This window comes from Myotis davidii, unplaced genomic scaffold, assembly GCF_000327345.1.
Source record: "Myotis davidii unplaced genomic scaffold, ASM32734v1 scaffold363, whole genome shotgun sequence".
NCBI classification, from domain to species: Eukaryota; Metazoa; Chordata; class Mammalia; order Chiroptera; family Vespertilionidae; genus Myotis; species Myotis davidii.
This window is the reverse complement of record NW_006294069.1, coordinates 2894947-2913016: the sequence shown is the minus strand read 5'-3', so window position 1 is coordinate 2913016 and position 18070 is coordinate 2894947. Positions and strand designations below refer to the sequence as shown.

The window sequence follows — 18070 nt, the reverse complement described above, 5'->3', positions numbered from 1 at the left end:
GGCGGCGCCGTCCACGTGGCTGTGGCTTCACGTCGCTGTGCCGGGCACCTGGTGGGCTCTTTCTCTAGGGAGCTTGTCCCCTCAGTCCCAGGAAATACTCCTGTATCATTTCTTCAACAATTTCCTCTCCTGTGTTTTGTGTCTTGGTTTGAAATTTCTATTAGTTGGACCTTCTGCACGGCTCTTATCTTTTGATTGTCCAATTTTCTTGACTTTTTCTTCTACTTTCACATCTTCGCTTTTATATTCTGGGGGATTTTCTCTCACCTTCCATTCCTCCTACTGCAATTTTAAGTTCTGCTATTGCATTTTACTTTGGAAGAGCTTCAGCACTTGCATTTAAAAAGAACACCCTTGCCCTGACCGGTTTGGCTCAATGGATGGAGCGTCGGCCTGCGGACTGAAGGGGGTTTCTCTCTCATCGATGTTTCTAACTCTCTGTCCCTCTCCCTTCCTATCTGTAAAAAATCAATAAAATATATATATTTTAAAAAAAAACATCCTTTTCCTGGTTCGCGGTGAACCTGCAGAGGGCTGTGCCGGACCCTTCCTTTGTGCACTGGAGTCTGTATTTTGGTTGTCAGTTCTGGTCAACGGTTGGTGCCCTGGCGGCTCCTGGGGTGAATGCAGCACAGCAACGCTAACTGGGAGCTCTGCTTTCGGGGGCAGGCCCAGGGCACTAGGGACCCCCGTCGTGGTGACTGGGGACTCGCCAACGTCAGGCTCTGCCCGTCTTTTCTCTTTGGTCAGTTTCCCAGAGAGACCTTTAGCCACGTCCTGCCTTGGCAGAGGGTGGAGGGTGTGAGCAGGGGAAGGGCTGAGGGTCTCCCCGTTCATCACAGCCTTTGGCTTGGGGTCCACCGTGGCCGGCAGTGACCTGTCTTCTCCGAGGGCCAGGGGATGGCGGGGCAGGCACAGGCCATGTGGCTGGGAGAAGGCACTCAGGGATCTAACCGTGTCTTCCATGCAGTGCTGTTTTCACACCCACCCGAGCTTCCACCTGCGGGATTCCTGGTCCCTCCAAGCTCAAAGCATTCGGGGGGGCGGGGGCGGGGGGCTCTGCAGAGCAAACGGGCTTGGTCTCGGCTGGCTTTCTTGTGTGGACATCTTGGGGAGCAGTGAAAGCTGGCGGATACAAGCGACACGCATCTCAGAAGCACACGCGATTGTGGTCGTGATCAACACACAGGCTCAATGCAAACCCTAACCTTTATTTGTATTCTGAAGCATAGCTAGTCACAGGGACACAGTGAGTTCTTTTACCATCTGCCAGTAGCCGTGGCAAAGAAGCTAATGGTGGGGGCCTGAGGGCCTGGGGAGCGGGCCCTTCGAGGGCGGAGGCCGTGGCGGGGGCGGGGAGAGGAAGGATGGGAGGGTACAGACAACACCCACGCACACAAACACACGTTCTCTCTCTCTTCGGGGAAGGGTTTTCCAGAAGCATTTGCCCGTGCTTTGAATTAAGTATTTTTCACACCAAACCGAACCGACTGAAGAGACGTGAATTAATGGCTTCGGGGAGCTGAGGCCCAGCTGCAGAGGCTGAAGGCAGCTCTTCAGTGAGCGACATCTCAGTCTCCCCCAGAGCCCTTCTCAGCTCCAGGGGGGTGCGGGGAGAGGCTGGGAACACCAGGGGGGCCGAGGAGGGGTTCCAGGAATCCACAGAGCCAGGTCCCAGCTCCCACCTCCCGGGCCCCAGCAGAGGGAAAGGGTGGGGACTCTCTCATCCCTCCTGCTCTGGACTCCAGGGCTGGTCTCGGGGCCAAGCTCAGCTTTGGAGGGTAACGCTCAGGGCTGGGCTTCTCCCATGAATACAACGTGGAGGAGCCAGCCTGGTGCCCCTGAAACTGCAGTGCACGTGGGGGCCCCACCAGGGGGTGACGGCCCATCCAGCCCAACCCAAGGGGAGAGCCAACTTGAAATAAACACGGGGGGGGGTGTAGGAGTGGGGGGGCCGAGGGAGGACAATAAATAAAGGTCACAGCTGAGTGACATGGCTGGGGGCGGGGGAGGGGTGTGTGTGAGGGCTCCCGGAAGAAAGGGGCAGAAAGGCACTGAGTGGGAGAAGCAGACTCAGCCCCCAAACACTGGTCTGATGAGTCAGAGGTCACGCTGGACAGGGGATGTGCGGCCTCCGGGGCTGGTCAGGAAGGAGCCGGCAGGTCTGGCTCCAGCATGTGGGTGCGCGCTCTCTCTCACTCTTCCCACTGGAAAGCCTGCCCCGTGCGCCCCGCAGGCCTCTGCCCAGGGCAGGCGGAGGGCTCCTCGGCCACATCAGCAGCGGGGACTCGCCCGGGTGTGCCTTTTGCCTTTGGGGGAGAGAAAAAAGGCCACTATATGCTGAGCAGAGGCAGGGCACCTCCCTGGGACAGCCTGACCCTTGGGGAAGAAATGGAGGGGACGCAGGTGCTGGAGTAGCCCCGGGCCCCCCCTTGTGTGAACTAGCCCACTTGGGGGCTGGCGCCCTGGGCAGAGCTCGGCTCCGCTCTGCTGCGTCCTCGCAGGCCAGCCATCTACTTCCCGCACGCTTCAGTGTGTCCATCGCAACCCAGGTGACCGACACAGCGACCTTCGATGCCAGAGGAGCAAGCAGACACGGGAACACAAACCTTCCTCCAGGCCGACCCTTTCCAAGTGCCTCAGGCCCTGGAACACCCTATGCACTGGCCGCACAGCCTCCCCACTATCACTGGGCATTTCCTGAGAGCTGCTCAGGCGCACACTCCACGCGGACCCTGCCTTTCACCCTCCCCCAACCCTATGAGGGACCTGACGCGGTCCCCACTCTAGGGACATGGCACTGGGCACAGAGATCCGACATTAGGTTGAGTCGTACCGAACTGCCAACATCGGCCATTTTTGATCTATAAAAATGCAGCTCATGCGGCTCAGCCTGGCCGTTTGCCCCAGGTCACGTGGCAGGGCCGGGACGAGAACCCAGGCTTGATTCCAAACGGCCCCTGTCGAGGGTTTCAGGAGGCCAGAGGGCGCGGAGAGGGCCCACTTCATGGCCATGCCCACCGAGGCCCCCTGACCCTCAGGCCTGCCCAGCTGCCACCTCTCTCGCGTGCCCTGCCCTGCAGCGTCTTGGGAAGCAGAGGTCAAGGACTGTCCCCCACCACCCCCAGTCCAGACTGGGCACACTATGGGGCTTGGTGAGGACTGGGTTGCCTGGAGCATAGTAGGTGCTCTTGAAACGGGAGTTCCGGCGACTGTCATGGGGATGGGGAAATGAAAGATTACACGTTTTATAAAGCTGAGGATGTCATAACCGTTGTTAGCATCACTGATGATGGATAGGGGGGTGGTACCATTATTAATTTGGAGTTCCTCTCTGTTCATTGCAGGCAGGGTGGGGCCTGGCACCCCGGTTCCTGCAGTGCCTGCTCAGAGCTCAGTAAACACACAGAATTGAAAACCTCATCGACCCCTTTCCAGTTTTGGGGGACTGAGTAGGAGAGGAGGGCCCTGAGGGAGGGGGAGAAGGAGGTAGTGGGGGGTAGAAGAGGTGGCTGTGTACTCACTGGAGCCCTTTGGGTCCGGCCAGGGTGGGGTGCCCTTCTGTGGGTCTGCAGAGCCGGTCCCGGCCTCGCTGGCCAGGCTGCTCTGGCTCCCCGACAGGTGGCTGGGTGGGTGGGTGAGCTCCATCTTGGGGGACTCCACGCTGCCACCTGCAAGAGACCACGTGTGAGCGTAAGTAGCTCAGTGCTGGGCCCTCGGCTGCAATGAGCTGATGGGCAGCTTCCCATATGGATCTGAGATGGGCGTCCAGGGGCCTGCGCCCAGAGCCCCTTACCCCGCAGGGCTGCCACGTTCTAGCGCGACCCAACCCCGTGGCCACTGCTGATGGGTCCACCACATACAAAGGCCACCGAGTGGGTCTGCAGGTGGTTGCCCAGAGGAACCAACACGAGAGTCGACAACCAGGAGGAATGAGGTGTGGGTGGGGGAGGTTTACATTTCAGCGAACTCAGTGGGTACTCATTGCTGCCTTTCCTAACTCAAGGATCCTCAGATATGCCTGTGGGTCCTCGCCCGGCCAAGGGAGCCGAGCTGGGCCTGGGCCATTGTACTCCGTCTCTTCCTGTCCACTAGACCCACCGGTCATAGCTGGGAGTTGGTGTGAAGGGGGGGACAAGAGCTCTGGTGGGGGGAGGTGGAGGGCGTGTAGACCCTGCCCTGGAAACCAAGGCAGGCAGTAAGCTTCCGTTACGCTTTCCTAAAATAGAATCTTTAGCCCGAGGTGCCTAAGAGATTGTCTAGTCCAGGGTTAGTTTCCAACTCTTGCGTCATCTTCACCTATTGATATCACCTATTGATACTGACCACTCGGAAAACTGCATTGAGGAGAGTTCAGGCCACATCGGACTCTGTGGGAAAGCGTATCATGATCAGCTAGTCATGCCTGCCACGGGCATAGGAGTGCAAGTACGAGCCCGTGTGCCCGGCATTCGGCATCTCTGATGGAACCCAAATGGTGGTCCTAGCAGGAATTCCTTCCACATCTGCCCTGGCAGGTCCCCAGCCTTGTCCCAGGGCGGCAGGCTGAGGCATTGCGTTCCAGTGTGGGGCACAAGAAAGCTTCCTTCTGCCCTGAGACCAGCCTCGGGCACCGTCTTCAGACACCCCCGTTCTAACCTCTGGAATGATTGTGAACAAAGCCGGTCCTTTTCCCAGGAGGGCCCCTTGTGTGTTTAACGGAGAGGAACAATGGGCCCCCAGGCCTTGTCTGACCAGCTGCAAGGCCCCAGCTACTTCTCTTTCAAACATCGGGTCACAGAGGAGAGCTCAGAGGTGTGAAATTCAGAGGGAGCTTCGGAGACCACCTGCTCCAGCCCGCTTGTGCTAACTACTAGGCAACAGAGGCCCAAGAGGCCACAGTGTGCGTTTGGGGTCCCACAGCAGAGCTGAGCTACACCAGAGAACGCTGCAGCTGACTTTCACGGTCTCATCACTCACGAGGCAAAATCTCATGGGGATGCTCACAGGGAGCTGGGGAGGAAGCCCGGGTGTGCAGGCCGAGGGTCAGGGCAGCCACTGGGGCTGCCTCCCGGCCCCCGAATCTACAGCTGAGCCTCCTTTCCGCCTTGCTCTTCAGGGGTGCCAAGACTTCGGCTCCTAGCCGTCCCGCCCGGGCCCCCTTCTCAGAACATCCTGACCCAGAGCGACCCTGCAGACACCCTGCTGGTGGGCAGAGGCCCAGGACAGCAGCAAAGCCACCCGCCCCTGGAGCTTCAGAAACCAGCATGCGCGTCCCCCACTCACCTGAGTCCCCCCTGGATCTGCCGCCTTTCGGGTCCCCGAGCCCAGGGGGCGGGAGTCTGTCCTCCAGGCTGGAGGAGCTGAGGTCCGAGTCGCTGTCGCTGTCGCTGGAAACCACTGGAAGAACAGACACCAGCGAGGAGGTCACCGCGACTGGCCACCACCAGCAGGCACGTTGGGCAGAGGGGCCAGGGCAGGCCTCCCTCCTGCCAGGACGAAGGGCACAGAACCTCGGCTGGCCATGTGTTTGGGGCACAGGAACAATGGCCTGGGGATGGGCACGGCAGGCCACTCCTTTCTGCCAGTCAAGGAGGGCTCACCCTGGGCCCAACCCTCTCCACATGTCACCCTGTCCCCGCGGTCGGAGCCAATTGTCCCCTCTGGTGAAGGCACAGCCGCCCTGAGCCTCGCCCCTGGCCATGAGGCAATGCTCGGTAGTCATGGCAATGCCAGTCCTCGCTGACCCTTACAGAACACTCCAGGCACTTGACACACGCGAACCCACTGAAGCTTCAGAACATCCCTGTCAGGCAGAAAATAGCGTTCTCCCCATTTTACAGGCAAGGAAACTGAGGCACTTGCCAAGGGCAGTAAGCGGAGGAGCCAGGATTTTAGCTCTGGCAGTCCGGCCCCACAGCCTGTGCGCCTAAGCACCCCGATTCCGCTGGAAGAACGGAACTGGGAGCCAGCCGGCCTGGGCTCTCAGCCCAGTTCACCCAGTAACTCTCGCGGGGTCTTGTGGGTGCAGGAGGGAGCCGGGCGGATGGGCTGGGCTCCCAGGAGACGGAGAGGAGGGAAGCCCTCACAGGGAACACCCCCTGCGGCAGAAATCCTCTTTTCTGGACTGAACGGGACTGTATTTGGCTGGTTCGTCACCGGTGGGAGTCGTCGGACAGGATCTGTTCATATGGTGAGCATTCTGTTGTAATTTTAAGCATAGGACTGTACATCCATTTGTCAATCTTTTGCTGTAGAGTTTGGGTGCTTCTTCGGGTCTTTCCTGTCTCGACTGCACGCGTGTTTGGCTGTGATTCCCAGGTTCAGGGTCTACACATGGGAGCGGAGCTTAGAGCCAGGGATCGCAGATGAGGGCAGAATCCTCTCCTTTCCTGTTTCCTTCTCCTGTTTGCTGCCGTCGTCCTGCCCACATCTAATCCAATCGCTATTTTAAGCAAGTGGCTTCTATCCAGACATCCCAAGGCCCTGGCTTTTATGAGACAACTGTTTGTGTGTGTGTGTGTTTTTCTGACTCTTTTCATCGATTTACATAACGTTTCATTAAATGATGTAATTATAACAAGTACAAATGTACAGGAAAGGTTTGGGATTACAGGGCAGCAGCTCTCAGAGGCGACTAACTCAGCGGATGGGGTAAGAGTGATCCAGGGAACGCAAAATGCTGGTGAGGGGGGAGGTTAGGAGGGGTTGAGCTCCTTCTGCCAGGCACTGAGCTAGGTACCTAGCGAGCATTATCTCAGTCAACCTGCCAAACAGCCCTGTGCCATAGGGACCCATTTGGTGGGAGATGAGATTGGAAACAAAATTGATGTACGCCAAGGATAGCTAAGCGGTTTCATCAGACCGGCCGGGCCCCTTCGGGAGCGCTGCAGAGGAGAAGCCTGGGGCTGCATGAACCCCCAGCAGGAAGGAGAGGAGAGCCCGCAGGGAGATCCACGGTGGGCAAGGAAGGTCCACAGGACCTGTGCCGCGTAGCTGCCACCTGGGTCTAGGGCAGTGGTTCTCAACCTTCCTAATGCTGCGACCCTTTAATACAGTTCCTCATGTTGTGGTGACCCCCCAACCATAAAATTATTTTCGTTGCTACTTCATAACTGTAATTTTGCTACTGTTATGAATTGTAATGTAACTATCTGATGTGCTATATGTGTTTTCCCATGGTCTTAGGCGACCCCTGTGAAAGGGTCATTCGACCCCCCAAAGGGGTCGCGACCCACAGGTTGAGAACCACTGATCTAGAGCTTTCTGGAAAGCCTTCATGCCTTCAGCCTGTGCCACCTGCCAGCTAACGGAGGCACAGGTCACACACCAAGCAACCAGAGAGTTGGAGCTGACTGACGATTTCAGCCCTAAGAGTCTCAACCTTGTGCTTCCATAGCAGAGGGGCTGGCACACAGTAGGTGCTTTGTGACGCTCTGATGACCAATCAGCTCTTCTTTCTCCCTTATCCCCACGTCCTGACCGTTTCACCTCCTAAATGGTCCTCAAATCAATGCTGAGCTCAAAGCCTCATCGTCTCCAGCCTGGATTCCTGTGATAACCTCCCACCTGGCCCCACTGCAGGCCCCTCCTCCCGCCCCCTGCCCCCCTGCACAGCCGGGGATGCTCCAGCTGACACACAAGTGCTAGTTACCCTCTTCAAAGGCTCCTCATAATCTACAGGCCCAAGCCCAAGCACCTGACCTTTGTCCACTTGTCCAACCTCATCCCATACAACCTGCTCTCCTACCCCAGGCTCCTCCAGCCCCACGGCTTGGAGCTCTTGCCAAACTGCCAGTTAGCCGCTTCCCTTGGCCCAGAATGCCCTGCCCATCCCCTGCGCCCAGCTGGCCGAACGCCTGTGCATTCTGCTACAACGGCACCAACCACTTTCTGCTGTACAAGTCTACGCAGGTGTTTCCCCAGCAGAACCGGGGCTCCGTGCGGGCCGGGGCCAAATGACACCCCGAAGCAGGCTGGTGTGCTTCCTCCTGGGCAGAGCCGGATCCAGGTGGGTGGGGCAAGAGTGATGCTAACCTGAGTGTCCCAGCGGGTCCTTCTCTGTCTGCTCAAGGATTCTGCCTTTTCTGCCTGTTTTCCCCCCCACCCCCCCACCTCCAATCCCCGCCCTCAAGGAAGGCATCTTGGGCTTTTGTGATGTAGACTCAAGAGGAGACAGGGACTGGGAGGGGCGGTGGTCCCTATGCCCCGCCCATAGTATTTGAGAAAAGCAAGGAGAGGCCTCTCTTACTTTGCAATTGCTTTTCAGTCCTGGACTGGGTTTCTTTGGTCGCGATTCCGCTGAGACCGGGCGTCACTGGTGCTGGTTCTGTAGGCATTTAAGGATCTTGAACTCACTCACTGACTAAACACCAACCCGTGGGTTCCCTGACCTTGAGGCCCCGGCCTCTGAGGGAAAAAGGCCTAGAGAGAAACCCTGGGCAAAGGGCTGGATTCAGATTTTTAAAGTATCTACAGGCTCCCCCCGACCGAGAGGCTTACGGACCATCTGGTCACCCTTTCTGACTCGGGGCGCGCCATCTCTTCCGCGCTAGACACGCAGGACCTTCACAAGCCCGGGGCAGGGGGACACGGGGCTCCATGGTGTTAAAATAATGCCAGGATCCTCTGGCGCTAAAGGGCAGACGCCAAAAAGCACAAAACACCAAGAACTGGAAGGAGACCACGGGAGAGGCTGTCCCAGACCCGGGTTACAGTGGCAAGCTCACGGATCTCATCGCTTCCCCTCCCTCCCCTCCTGTCCTCTGTGCACCTGGTCACGGCACTGGACTGGGAATGGGCGTGGGTTTAAATTGCAGGAAGTCTGTGCTGGGCTGCGGAGGGAGAGCAGTTTGGTTGTGAGGGGTGTGTCCTGTCCACAGCACCAGCCCCGGCGGTGGGCTCGGGTACACAAGGCTTCGAAAAAATAAGACCTCCTCAAGTTACAGTCAGTCGGCTTGTTCTTTGTCTCCTTTTACGGACCCCAAAGGGCTGCGGGCATGGAAGGGGCGGACGGAGGGCCCCGGATGACAATGAGTTCACAAAGGCATCATAGAGCAGAGAAGCAGCCAGCTGACGAGACCCATTCCCTTCGGATGCACCCCCCTTGGCTCACGCATCCTTGCTCATTGTCTGGGATTTCGAGCCGAGCCAGGCTCAGCGTGGAGGCCTTTGTGAAACCCCAACCTTGGCTCATTTGCCATTCGATGGCCGTCACTACCATTCTCCCCGCACAGCAGCTGCTATCGTAAATCTTCCAGGTCTATTAACAAAGCGTTTGGGCTCATAAATCTTTTGGCCCTTGCTCTTCCATCCTCAACAAAACACTCTGTGTGTCTGCAGGCTGATCCCCCTCCCTCTCCAGTTCCCCAAAGGTTGAGTCTGGGATGGCTGGGTGATGAATGCTTGTATTCTGCCCACGCCTGACTTTTCAGACTGGAGACGGGAAAGCACCAGGAAGACAGCCCCGAGAGCTTCCCCAGGAGGCATCGCCAAATGGATTCCCCTGGGCTTTGCCATGAGGCAGGTAGGACGGAGGGCCTTCCCCTCCGGCGAAGGCTGAGCCCCTGGACCACTTGCTGGGGGACCTGACACCCCCGAGATTTTCCCATCATGCCTTGGAAGGGCTGTCTGCTGCTGAGGATGAAAACCAGCACCAGCCGTGCCCACTTCTCTGGGGATAGGCCAGCTTCCCCCTCCCCCACCCCCACTCTTGGATGGATTTGCAATTTGACTATCGCCATGGAAACTCAGAGTTTTGGCACATGAAGGTGGGGGTGGGGGGGAGGGAAGTCCTCCTTTTTGGAAAGTCTTTCCAGACTGCCTGAAAAGACAGGTGTGGCAGCTGCAGTGGGTCCTGTGGAGACGCCTTGCCTGGGCCGGTCCAGGGGACTGGCAGGATCCTGGCTCTGCCTCCCTTGGGATTTGCAGATCTGCTCCCTGGCTCTGCTCTGCCACCACCCCTGTGACCCTGGGCACCTCACAGTGTGCCATCACACACACAAAGAGGCCAACCCGGACAGCGACCCTGGGTCTGAATTCTAGGATTCCTCTTCGGGTCAGTTTTGTTCATCAGTAGAGAGACCCCAAAGCCCCTCTCGGGGTGAGAGTGGGGGAGACGCGACGTCTGGGCCACACGACACCCGCCTGCCTGGCACAAGGACAGCCGGCAGCCTGTGAGCTCGGGAGGCACTTGCGAGCTGCTCGGCTCGGAGGCTCCCAGAGCCCCAGAAATTATGGGAATTAGAGAGGAAGAGAGATATTTTCAGCAAACATTCTGCCAAGGCAAAGCAGATGGTGGAAAATTTTGCATACTAAAAACAACACTTTTTTTTTATTGTATAGGAAAGATAATAAGGCCCCGGGGAATGCACAGACACCCCCAATTAGCCATCCCCCCTCCCCCTCAGGCTGACATGGCTGCAGAGAAGGTCCCAGAGCTGTCTCCACAGAGACCAGGGAAGGCCGGGCCTGCAGCCTGAATCCTCCCCAGATGCCTGGCAAGTCTGGGGCTCCATTTGGTGGCAGCAAAAGGGAAGTGTGGGGTGGTGAAGAGGCACCGGCTCTGAGTCAGCCCCAAGTTATGTCCTGGCTCTGCTACTTCCCGGCTGGGTAATTTGGGGCCAGTTTCCTCACCTTTCTGTGGGCAGCAGGTCCATCATGAAACGGGGGAGGATGGGTTCCTTTCTGTGCTGTGAGCATTAAAAGAGGGCACACGGGCACCATCTGGCACATAGTAGGTGCTTGCTAAACGGGAGCTATTTTACCTGAGGGTCATCCTGAGCTCATAATCCGCGCCTCCCCATGCACGACTTGCCTCTGGGGTCACTGTGTCCGGAGCCCAGGCCAACCTCACAGGGTGGACTCACTTTTTCCAGGGGAGCTTATCTCCCCAAGTTGTGCCTTGCAGGACGCTGAGGGCACCAGATGCCTTCAAAGGCCATTTGGAGGCCAAGCTGGGACTTGAACCCAGGCCTCCCTCTCTAGCTGGAACCCTGCTCTTTCCTCCGCAGCTAGTATGCAGGGCACCCGCGGTCCAGCCGCACCAAACGGCCCTGCTCCCTCCAGAGTCCTCCCCTCCAGGCAGGCCGGCTCATTCTCTGTCCCCCCTACATGCCCTTTGCCCAGGGTTTCTCTCTGGGCCTTTTCCCCCGTCAGAGGCAGGGGCCTCAACATCGAAGGTTCAATTCTGGCTCTGCCCCAGACGCTCCTGGGCAAATACTTTCATCTCTTTGAACCTCAATCGTCTCACCTGAAAAATGGAGACAATAATAACTACCAATAAAGTAAGAGCAAGGAGGACAGAGGGCAATGCATCTTTAAAAAGCTACACCAGCCTATAATTTTATATATATTTTAATCCTCACCCGAGGATATGATTTTACTGATTTTAGAGAGAGAGGAAGGGAGAGAGAGAAACATGGATAGGTTGCCTCCCATATGTGCCCCGACCGGGGATCGAACCTACAACTTAGCTATGTGCCCCGATCAGGAATCCAACCTGCAACCTTTGTGGTGTATGGGATGACGCGCCCACGAACTGAGCCACCCGCTCAGGGGAAGCCTGTAAGTATTTTAAAAATCTGAATCCAATTCACCCTCCAGGGACCCGTCCGAATTGTGCCTCGACTGAAAAGTCTCTCCAGCCCCGGGGAGTAACGGGGGAGACGGCCTCATCTGCGCTCCCAAGGACACCACCTGGCATTGAACTTCTTTTCCTACAAGTGCCTGCCTCGACTTCCCCACCTGTTCCTGGAACTACTCGAGGGTGCGGCCACACCTTAAGGCGCATCTGGCTCCTTCCGCAGCCCCCGGCGCTGGGCCCAGGACCATCAGGCACTCAGTGCCAACTCGCTGACCGCTCTCTGAAGAACCCTCCCCAGGAAGGGATGGCCCTGCGCAGACAGGAGGACCGGATGGCGGTCAGCGCGGTGGTAGCGAGCCAGCTCGGTCTCCAGAAGGGCTGGCCTGTCCCCCAAGCAGGCGCCTCCGCCAGCCTCCCTCTGAAGGACACGCCAATGGGACGAGCAGGCAGCTCATGGCCTCAGCCTGAGCCAGGGACGGCTCAGGGGGGAGGGGCTGTCTGAGGCCAGTTGCCATGGACACGGGATGAGTGGGCCCTGGGGGGCGGGGGGAGCACTGTGCACAGAGCGCCTGTTCTGCTTCTAAACCCAAGCTGAGGCCCTGCCAGAGGAGCAGGCTCTTCCTTTGTTCTGGAAACTTCCTCAGGGCCCTGGAGACGGAGTCAGGGCCTGGACTAGGAGAAAGGTGGCCCCAAAGCCAGGGATCCTGTCCCTGTTGGGATGGGCCCGGTGATGGCCAGAGAGGCTGAGGCCTCCCTCCCTGCCTGACCACCCTGAGCCTCACTGCTTTCTCTGTGAGGTGGGGAGGGTCACGGGGAACCCTCCTTTCTTGGTCCCCCGCCCAGGCGGTCAGAGGGGACAGCTGCAGGGTCAGCCCGGCCCAGGCTGGGAATTAAGAGCTGGAGAGTGGAGGGTTTTCTGTGCTTGTTTATCCAGTCACCATTGATTTTAATTACCTCCCTCCTTTGGGCTCCCAGACAGGAGGCACCGGATAATGAAGACAAATCCTCAGATCAATAGAGATGTGGTCGCCAGCACCAGAATCCCGTGGTCCTGTCCTTGCTTGAGGTGCTCCAGGCAGAACCAGAGATGGATGGACGCGAGATAAGAATAGCTCCTTTCAGAGAGAACATCGTACTCTGAAGGAGAGCCAGCGAGGGTTCAGGGAGGGGCGGAGTCAGGGAGGGCTTCCTGGAAGAGGTGGGATTTAAGGATGAGCTTGATTTATAGGTAGAAATGCTGGCGCCGGTGTGGGCCCGGCATCTCTGACGGAGAACGGGAAAAGCAAAAGCCAGAGGTGGGCTTCGCTGGGGCCAGGACAGCCCTGCTGGCTCGAGAGAAAGGCTCTAGGCTAAGGCACATCAGGGATGAAGGGCTGGTCTGGGTTAGGTGTGCTCTGCCCTGTTTCTCTCTGGCAGATTACTGCTTCCGACTTAGGCAGAGATGAAAGCCAGCAAGTGCAGACCTCCTGTCGACCCCTTTGCTGGGATGCACACTGTGTCTTCGTTACTTCCTCTACTTCAGCTCTCTCTCTCCTTCTTTCTGTCCCCGTGTCTTTGTCTTTTCGTTTGTCTCTTTGCGCTTCTCTTGCCAATGTTTCTTTTTTCTTTTCTTTTCTTTTTTTAAAGCTGCCTTTGCATCTCTTGTCTTATTTTCCCTCTGGTGTGTCTGGGTGTCTCCATGAGTTCTGAAACATGGACCGGTTGTCTCTGGGTTCCTCTTTCTCTGTTTCTGTCAGTTTCTCTCCCTCTGCAGCCTCATCTCTCTGCCTCTGTCTGTGTGTCTGTCTTGCTCCCCCCGGGCCTCTCAGTCATATGCCTTCAAGCTCTGGCTTTCTTGGCCTCTGGGTTTGTCCCTCAGGTTCCCTCCTGGGGTGGAATGCCAGCCCCTGCCCAGGCCTGTGGGTGTGGGAATGGGCAGCCGGGGGCTTGCCTGGACCCAGGGGCCACCAAGGCAGAGGAGGCCTGGCCCCTCCCTCCTGTCGGGAGGTCAGCGGGCACAGAGACCCTCCCAGCCTCTGCTGCGGCTCCTGGACAGTGGTGGGAGATCAGCTTGGCCCCATCGGAGCGCCTGCGCCCTGTGATTGACAGGAGGCCCCGGAGGCAGTGGCTGAGCTGAGTGGGGCGAGCACCGCTATCTCCTAAGGCTTTATTGGAGTCAGACAGACAGGGCAGGCGGGTCCAGGTTTATTCACTTCACCCAGGTCTCCAAAGGCTGAGAATGCAGAGTGGGCGGAATTAAGTTGTAGGTTCACTTGGTGAGACAGGGGAGCAGCTGGGGAGGGTGTGCCCTACTGCCCAAGGCGCAGCCCCGCACCGGCCTGGCACGCCGGAGCTGAACGAAGCCAGAGGCCGACTGGGGAGGGGGTGGGGGGCGCTGGGCCCTGCCTTCCTATTTCCGCTCAGACCAGGGGCAAGGCGCCCCCAGACCTCACTTTGCAGCTGGAATCAACCCATCGGCCGAGGCTGTCATCAGGTTTGGACAAATTCCAAGTGACAGCCATGCCCCTGACCTCTGGTGTGGCTAATGAGGGCCTTCTGCTGCTCTTGGGAAACGAATTCCCACGCAGCCCAGACAGGCAGGAGGGCTGCTGGGGGCGGGCGGGGCGAAGGCAGCTTCCTAAAGCCCAGTGGTCTGGGGTGGCCCCGCTCCTCACTCCCACCAGCACTGGGCTGGTACTTGGCTTCCCCACGGGCTCCGGAGGCCACGACAATGGCCTGCATGGGCTTCTCCTAAACATGGCCACACAGGAGGGGCCCGGCCTCCCCGGGGGTGTCGGGGAAGGGCCGAGTTCCGGAATGCTGCAGGTTTCTCTCTGTCCACGCCAAGATTACAGTGTAAGTTGTTTGACCTCTTCATGCCTTAGTTTCCCCATTTGTAAAATGGGACAAGAGCCTGCCCCCTCCCACAGGTTTTCAGGGGATTGCCTGAAATAGATGCACCGCGCCAGCACAGCCTTCACCTAGCCACCATGCGATCCACGGCAGCTGCTTTATTTGCAGTTTTGATTTATTATTATTATTATTATTTTGTTGTTAATCCTCACCTGAGGATATTTTTCAATTGATTTTTTCCCCCTTCTTTTAGAAAGAGACTGGAAGGGATGGGGGGAGACACACAGAGAGAAACATCAATGGGAGAGGGACACATCGATTGGTTGCCTTCTGTACATACCCCAACCAGGGCTGGGGATCGAGTCTGTAACTGAGGTGCGAGGTACTACGCGCCCTTGGCCGGAATCGAACCCGCTACCGTTCAGTCCGTGGGCCGACGCTCTATCCACTGAGCCAGACTGGCGAGGGCTAACGTTGCCATTTTGATTTGGCCGCTCAGCACTGGGGCAAACGGTACCCAGGCCTCAGCTGGGCCTGGCAGAAGGCAGCTCCACGGGCAGACCAAGGACTGAGAAGACCAAGGTCAGGGTTTACCCCAGCGGGGCCCACAGTGGGCTGGGCATCCCATGCCCTCCTCCTGCCCCTGGTGGGCTGGGTGGCATTCAGTTCCCCACACGACTGGCGGAGCCACGGAGAAAGCTGACCATGACCTTTTGTTCATTTCTTTCCTGGACCCAAGCGGCAGACCTACACCCGAGGGTCAGTGGTCTCAGGCGCCATGCCAGGCGGGTCCGGTCTGGACACACAGCACCGTCCCCAGAGGCTCCGAGACACTCTCCCTCCCTCCCTCCCCCCTCTAACGGTCCTTTCGGGCTAATGTGTCTCCATGTGGGTATTTGGTGGTTTCTATGATCTTTATATGTAAAAAAATATATACTAGTATATAAATCTCAGGTGCTTCCACTCCCCAGGATTCTAGAACCCACACAGGCAGTAAAACAGGAGGCAGGGAAGGTGATAATGAGGCACAGGAGCTGATCCCGGGGATAGGACTTGAAAAGAAGCATCGGTGACTTCACAGGCACTTAGCAGACACTTAGCACAGGCACAGTGTGGCGGGAGGGGCGGGTGAGAGAGGGGGAGGAGGGGTGTTGGGCGGATTTGATAGGGTTTCACTGGCAGCTCAGCACGTGCATGTGTGAGAGAGGAGGGCGGGCCCGGTGTGAAATGGGGCTGCTCTTTGCAGCAGAGGCAGCCTCAGTGCATGATCTGGGAGCAGCTTTGCCACCTGCCAGGAATTCCTCTAGAGTTTCCTCCCGTGGCTTTGGCACGGTGAGATACGAGAGCTGCAAGACAACAGATGCTGTCCCAGCCCCACAGCCCCATCCTACTCATGGGTAAACCAAGGTCCAGAGAGGAGGGACCTCAAAACACTGAAGTTTTCCTGCCCGGATGTCCCCCGTTAAAACACATCAGCTCCGCAAGGCCTGACGCTGAAGCGCTTATGGTGATGGCGCGGAAGGCGTAGAGCCACCATGGGCAGGATGTGTGGCTCAGGGTCGGCAGTCGGGACAGAGATGTGATGGTCAGCCCTGCCTCCCACTGGTCCTAGGGGGTGGTCAGGGGGTGAAGTGGGCCGGATGTGAGAACCCTTCACTGCCACAGAGCAGCGGGCCTGCTTTTCTTGCAGCAAGTGACCCTGCGGGTCTAACTTCTATTCTCTCTCTTTTCCTAGGGATGTGGAAACACGAACTATTTTGCTTTTTTCTTAGTAACCCCGCAAGGGTGATTATCCAGAGTCAGAAAGTATAGGGAGGGGCGGGGACTGTGGCAGCCAGAGACCGAAGGCCCTGTGTGAAATGGGGGAGCTTCGACTAAGCCTGTCCAGTTTCTCCAGGGAGGGGCCGTTCTGGCAGGCCTTCTGACTTCCAAAAAGCAGCCAGAAATACTCCATATTCTTTTATTTTTTTAAATTAATAAAACCCCATTTTTATTGATTTCAGAGAGGAAGAGAGAGAGAGAAACATCAATGATGAGAGAGAATCATTGATCAGCTGCCTCCTGCACGCCCCACACTGGGGATTGAGCCCGAAACCCAGGCATGTGGCCTTGACCAGAATCGAACCGTGACCTCCTGGTTCATAGGTTGATGCTCAACCACTGAGCCACGCCGGCTGGGCTACTCCATATTCTTTCAAAGGGGAATTCTCCACATTTAAAAAAGTTGTCAATGAATTTAAAGCAACGAGCCAGATCGAATCACTGCTCCACCGGTTTTCGACCTGTCACAGCGGCAACGGTCCAACCCTCCCGGCAGGTGGAATCCCACCTCCCAGCCTGGAAGCCCTCCTGCTCCGCTCTGTCTCCTCCTCCAAGCCTCGGCCAGCCTGCCCCCCCGCACACATACACACTCCCTGCTGCTCCTAAGGCTGCAGGAAGTTCATGCCTCATGTCCAGGCGGACGTGACAGAAATGGCAAGTCCAGAGCCTGCTGGGGAGATACTGGGGCTGAGTGGGGGGCGGGCAGCTGAGTGCTCTGAGGAGCTTCGGAAATGCTAACTTCTCAGGAACGGAGAAAGGAGGAAAGTGGCATAGCAACAGCTGGCTCTGGGCAGTGAGCAATCCTGAAAATAAAACATTTTACAATCCACAACTGTGGCTCATTAAGAATGAATGGATCTACTGGTATAAATAGCACGCTGCGTTAAGAAGTCAGGAAACAGCATATGCGTGCGATGGAAAAAACGGCTGCCACGGAACTGCTCATTAGCCCTGTCGGCTGCAGCTCTGTGCGACGGAGTCAGAGGCCCTGGGTTCAAGGCTTTCGCGGGCCATGTGGCTTTCTCCATCTTGGGCCAGAGGCTGTATCTCCATCCCCCAAGCCCTGGTTGCAATATGGGGGTCTGACTCTGGACACACACTCATAAGCCCATAGCGAGTTTCTCAACCCACTATATCCGGCCTCTGCTTGAACGCTCCCAGTGACAGGGAGCTCACTACCCTGTCAGCCACAAAGCACCCAATTCTGTGGCTGCCTGGCTATCGAGCACACCGAGTTTCCCCTGCTCGGTCCCCGCTCTGCTTTTGGGGGAAGCAGCCCTCACTGGCCACACCATCTATTATGTCTGACAGGATACAGGCTGGATGCAGGAAAAGGCAGCATAAGCAGAAATGAGCCAGGCCAACCTGCTCCCCTCCCCAGCGGGGTCCTGAGCGTGGGGCAGGTGCGGAGGCGGAAGGGCAGGCAGACTTGCTGAGCACAAGCTGCTGAGCAGGCAGAGGTGGGGAATGGAGCTGATCCAAGAGCTCCCCGAGAAGCAGGAGACGCTGCTGCCATCCTCCTGTCCCCATCGGCCTTGCAAGCCTTTGTCTCTGTCCCCGCTTCGGGGACACCTTCCTCAGCAGCCTGGCAGAGCTGGCCTCGGCGGCTGTTCCTGGCAACCAGAGCCCTCCCACCAGGCCCGAAAGCAGCCCGCCAGCAAGTGGGGCGATGTGGGCAGCCGCTCTGCTCCGCGCTGCTCTCGGAGGGAGGCGTGCGGGCCAGGACTCAGGAGCCCGGTGCCAGGCCCTGTTGGCCGCAGCCTGCGTGACCTTGGGCAGACTTCCCCCTCCTCATCCATCATGAAGAGTCAATTTTGCCGTCTGCAGCTGCCCCCGGGGCTGTTCTGAGCGTCA

The 18070-nt window shown here is 57.7% G+C and overlaps 1 protein-coding gene and 1 long non-coding RNA gene across 8 annotated transcripts in view; one reads left to right on the top strand and one right to left on the bottom strand.

The window, feature by feature from the left end:
* Nucleotides 1-1190: 1190 nt before the first annotated feature.
* The window catches only part of RPH3AL (rabphilin 3A-like (without C2 domains)), a 103321-nt gene continuing 86441 nt past the window's right edge, over nucleotides 1191-18070 (bottom strand). For 5 of the 7 annotated variants that reach the window (XM_015566770.1, XM_015566774.1, XM_015566772.1 and 2 more), the window contains 3 exons: nucleotides 5266-5379; nucleotides 3525-3671; nucleotides 2186-2309 (listed from right to left, as the gene is read on the bottom strand). In XM_015566770.1, coding sequence (XP_015422256.1) covers nucleotides 2275-2309; nucleotides 3525-3671; nucleotides 5266-5379 — 296 coding nt within the window. In that variant the 3' untranslated portion in view covers nucleotides 2186-2274. Of the gene's footprint in view, nucleotides 2310-3524; nucleotides 3672-5265; nucleotides 5380-18070 lie in introns of all 7 variants that reach the window. The other 2 variants (XM_015566776.1, XM_015566775.1) reach the window with 2 other exon arrangements.
* Nucleotides 5389-12604, top strand: LOC107183809. Its single transcript, XR_001514608.1, has 2 exons — nucleotides 5389-6172; nucleotides 11584-12604. It is a non-coding gene; the product is annotated as an uncharacterized LOC107183809 (long non-coding RNA).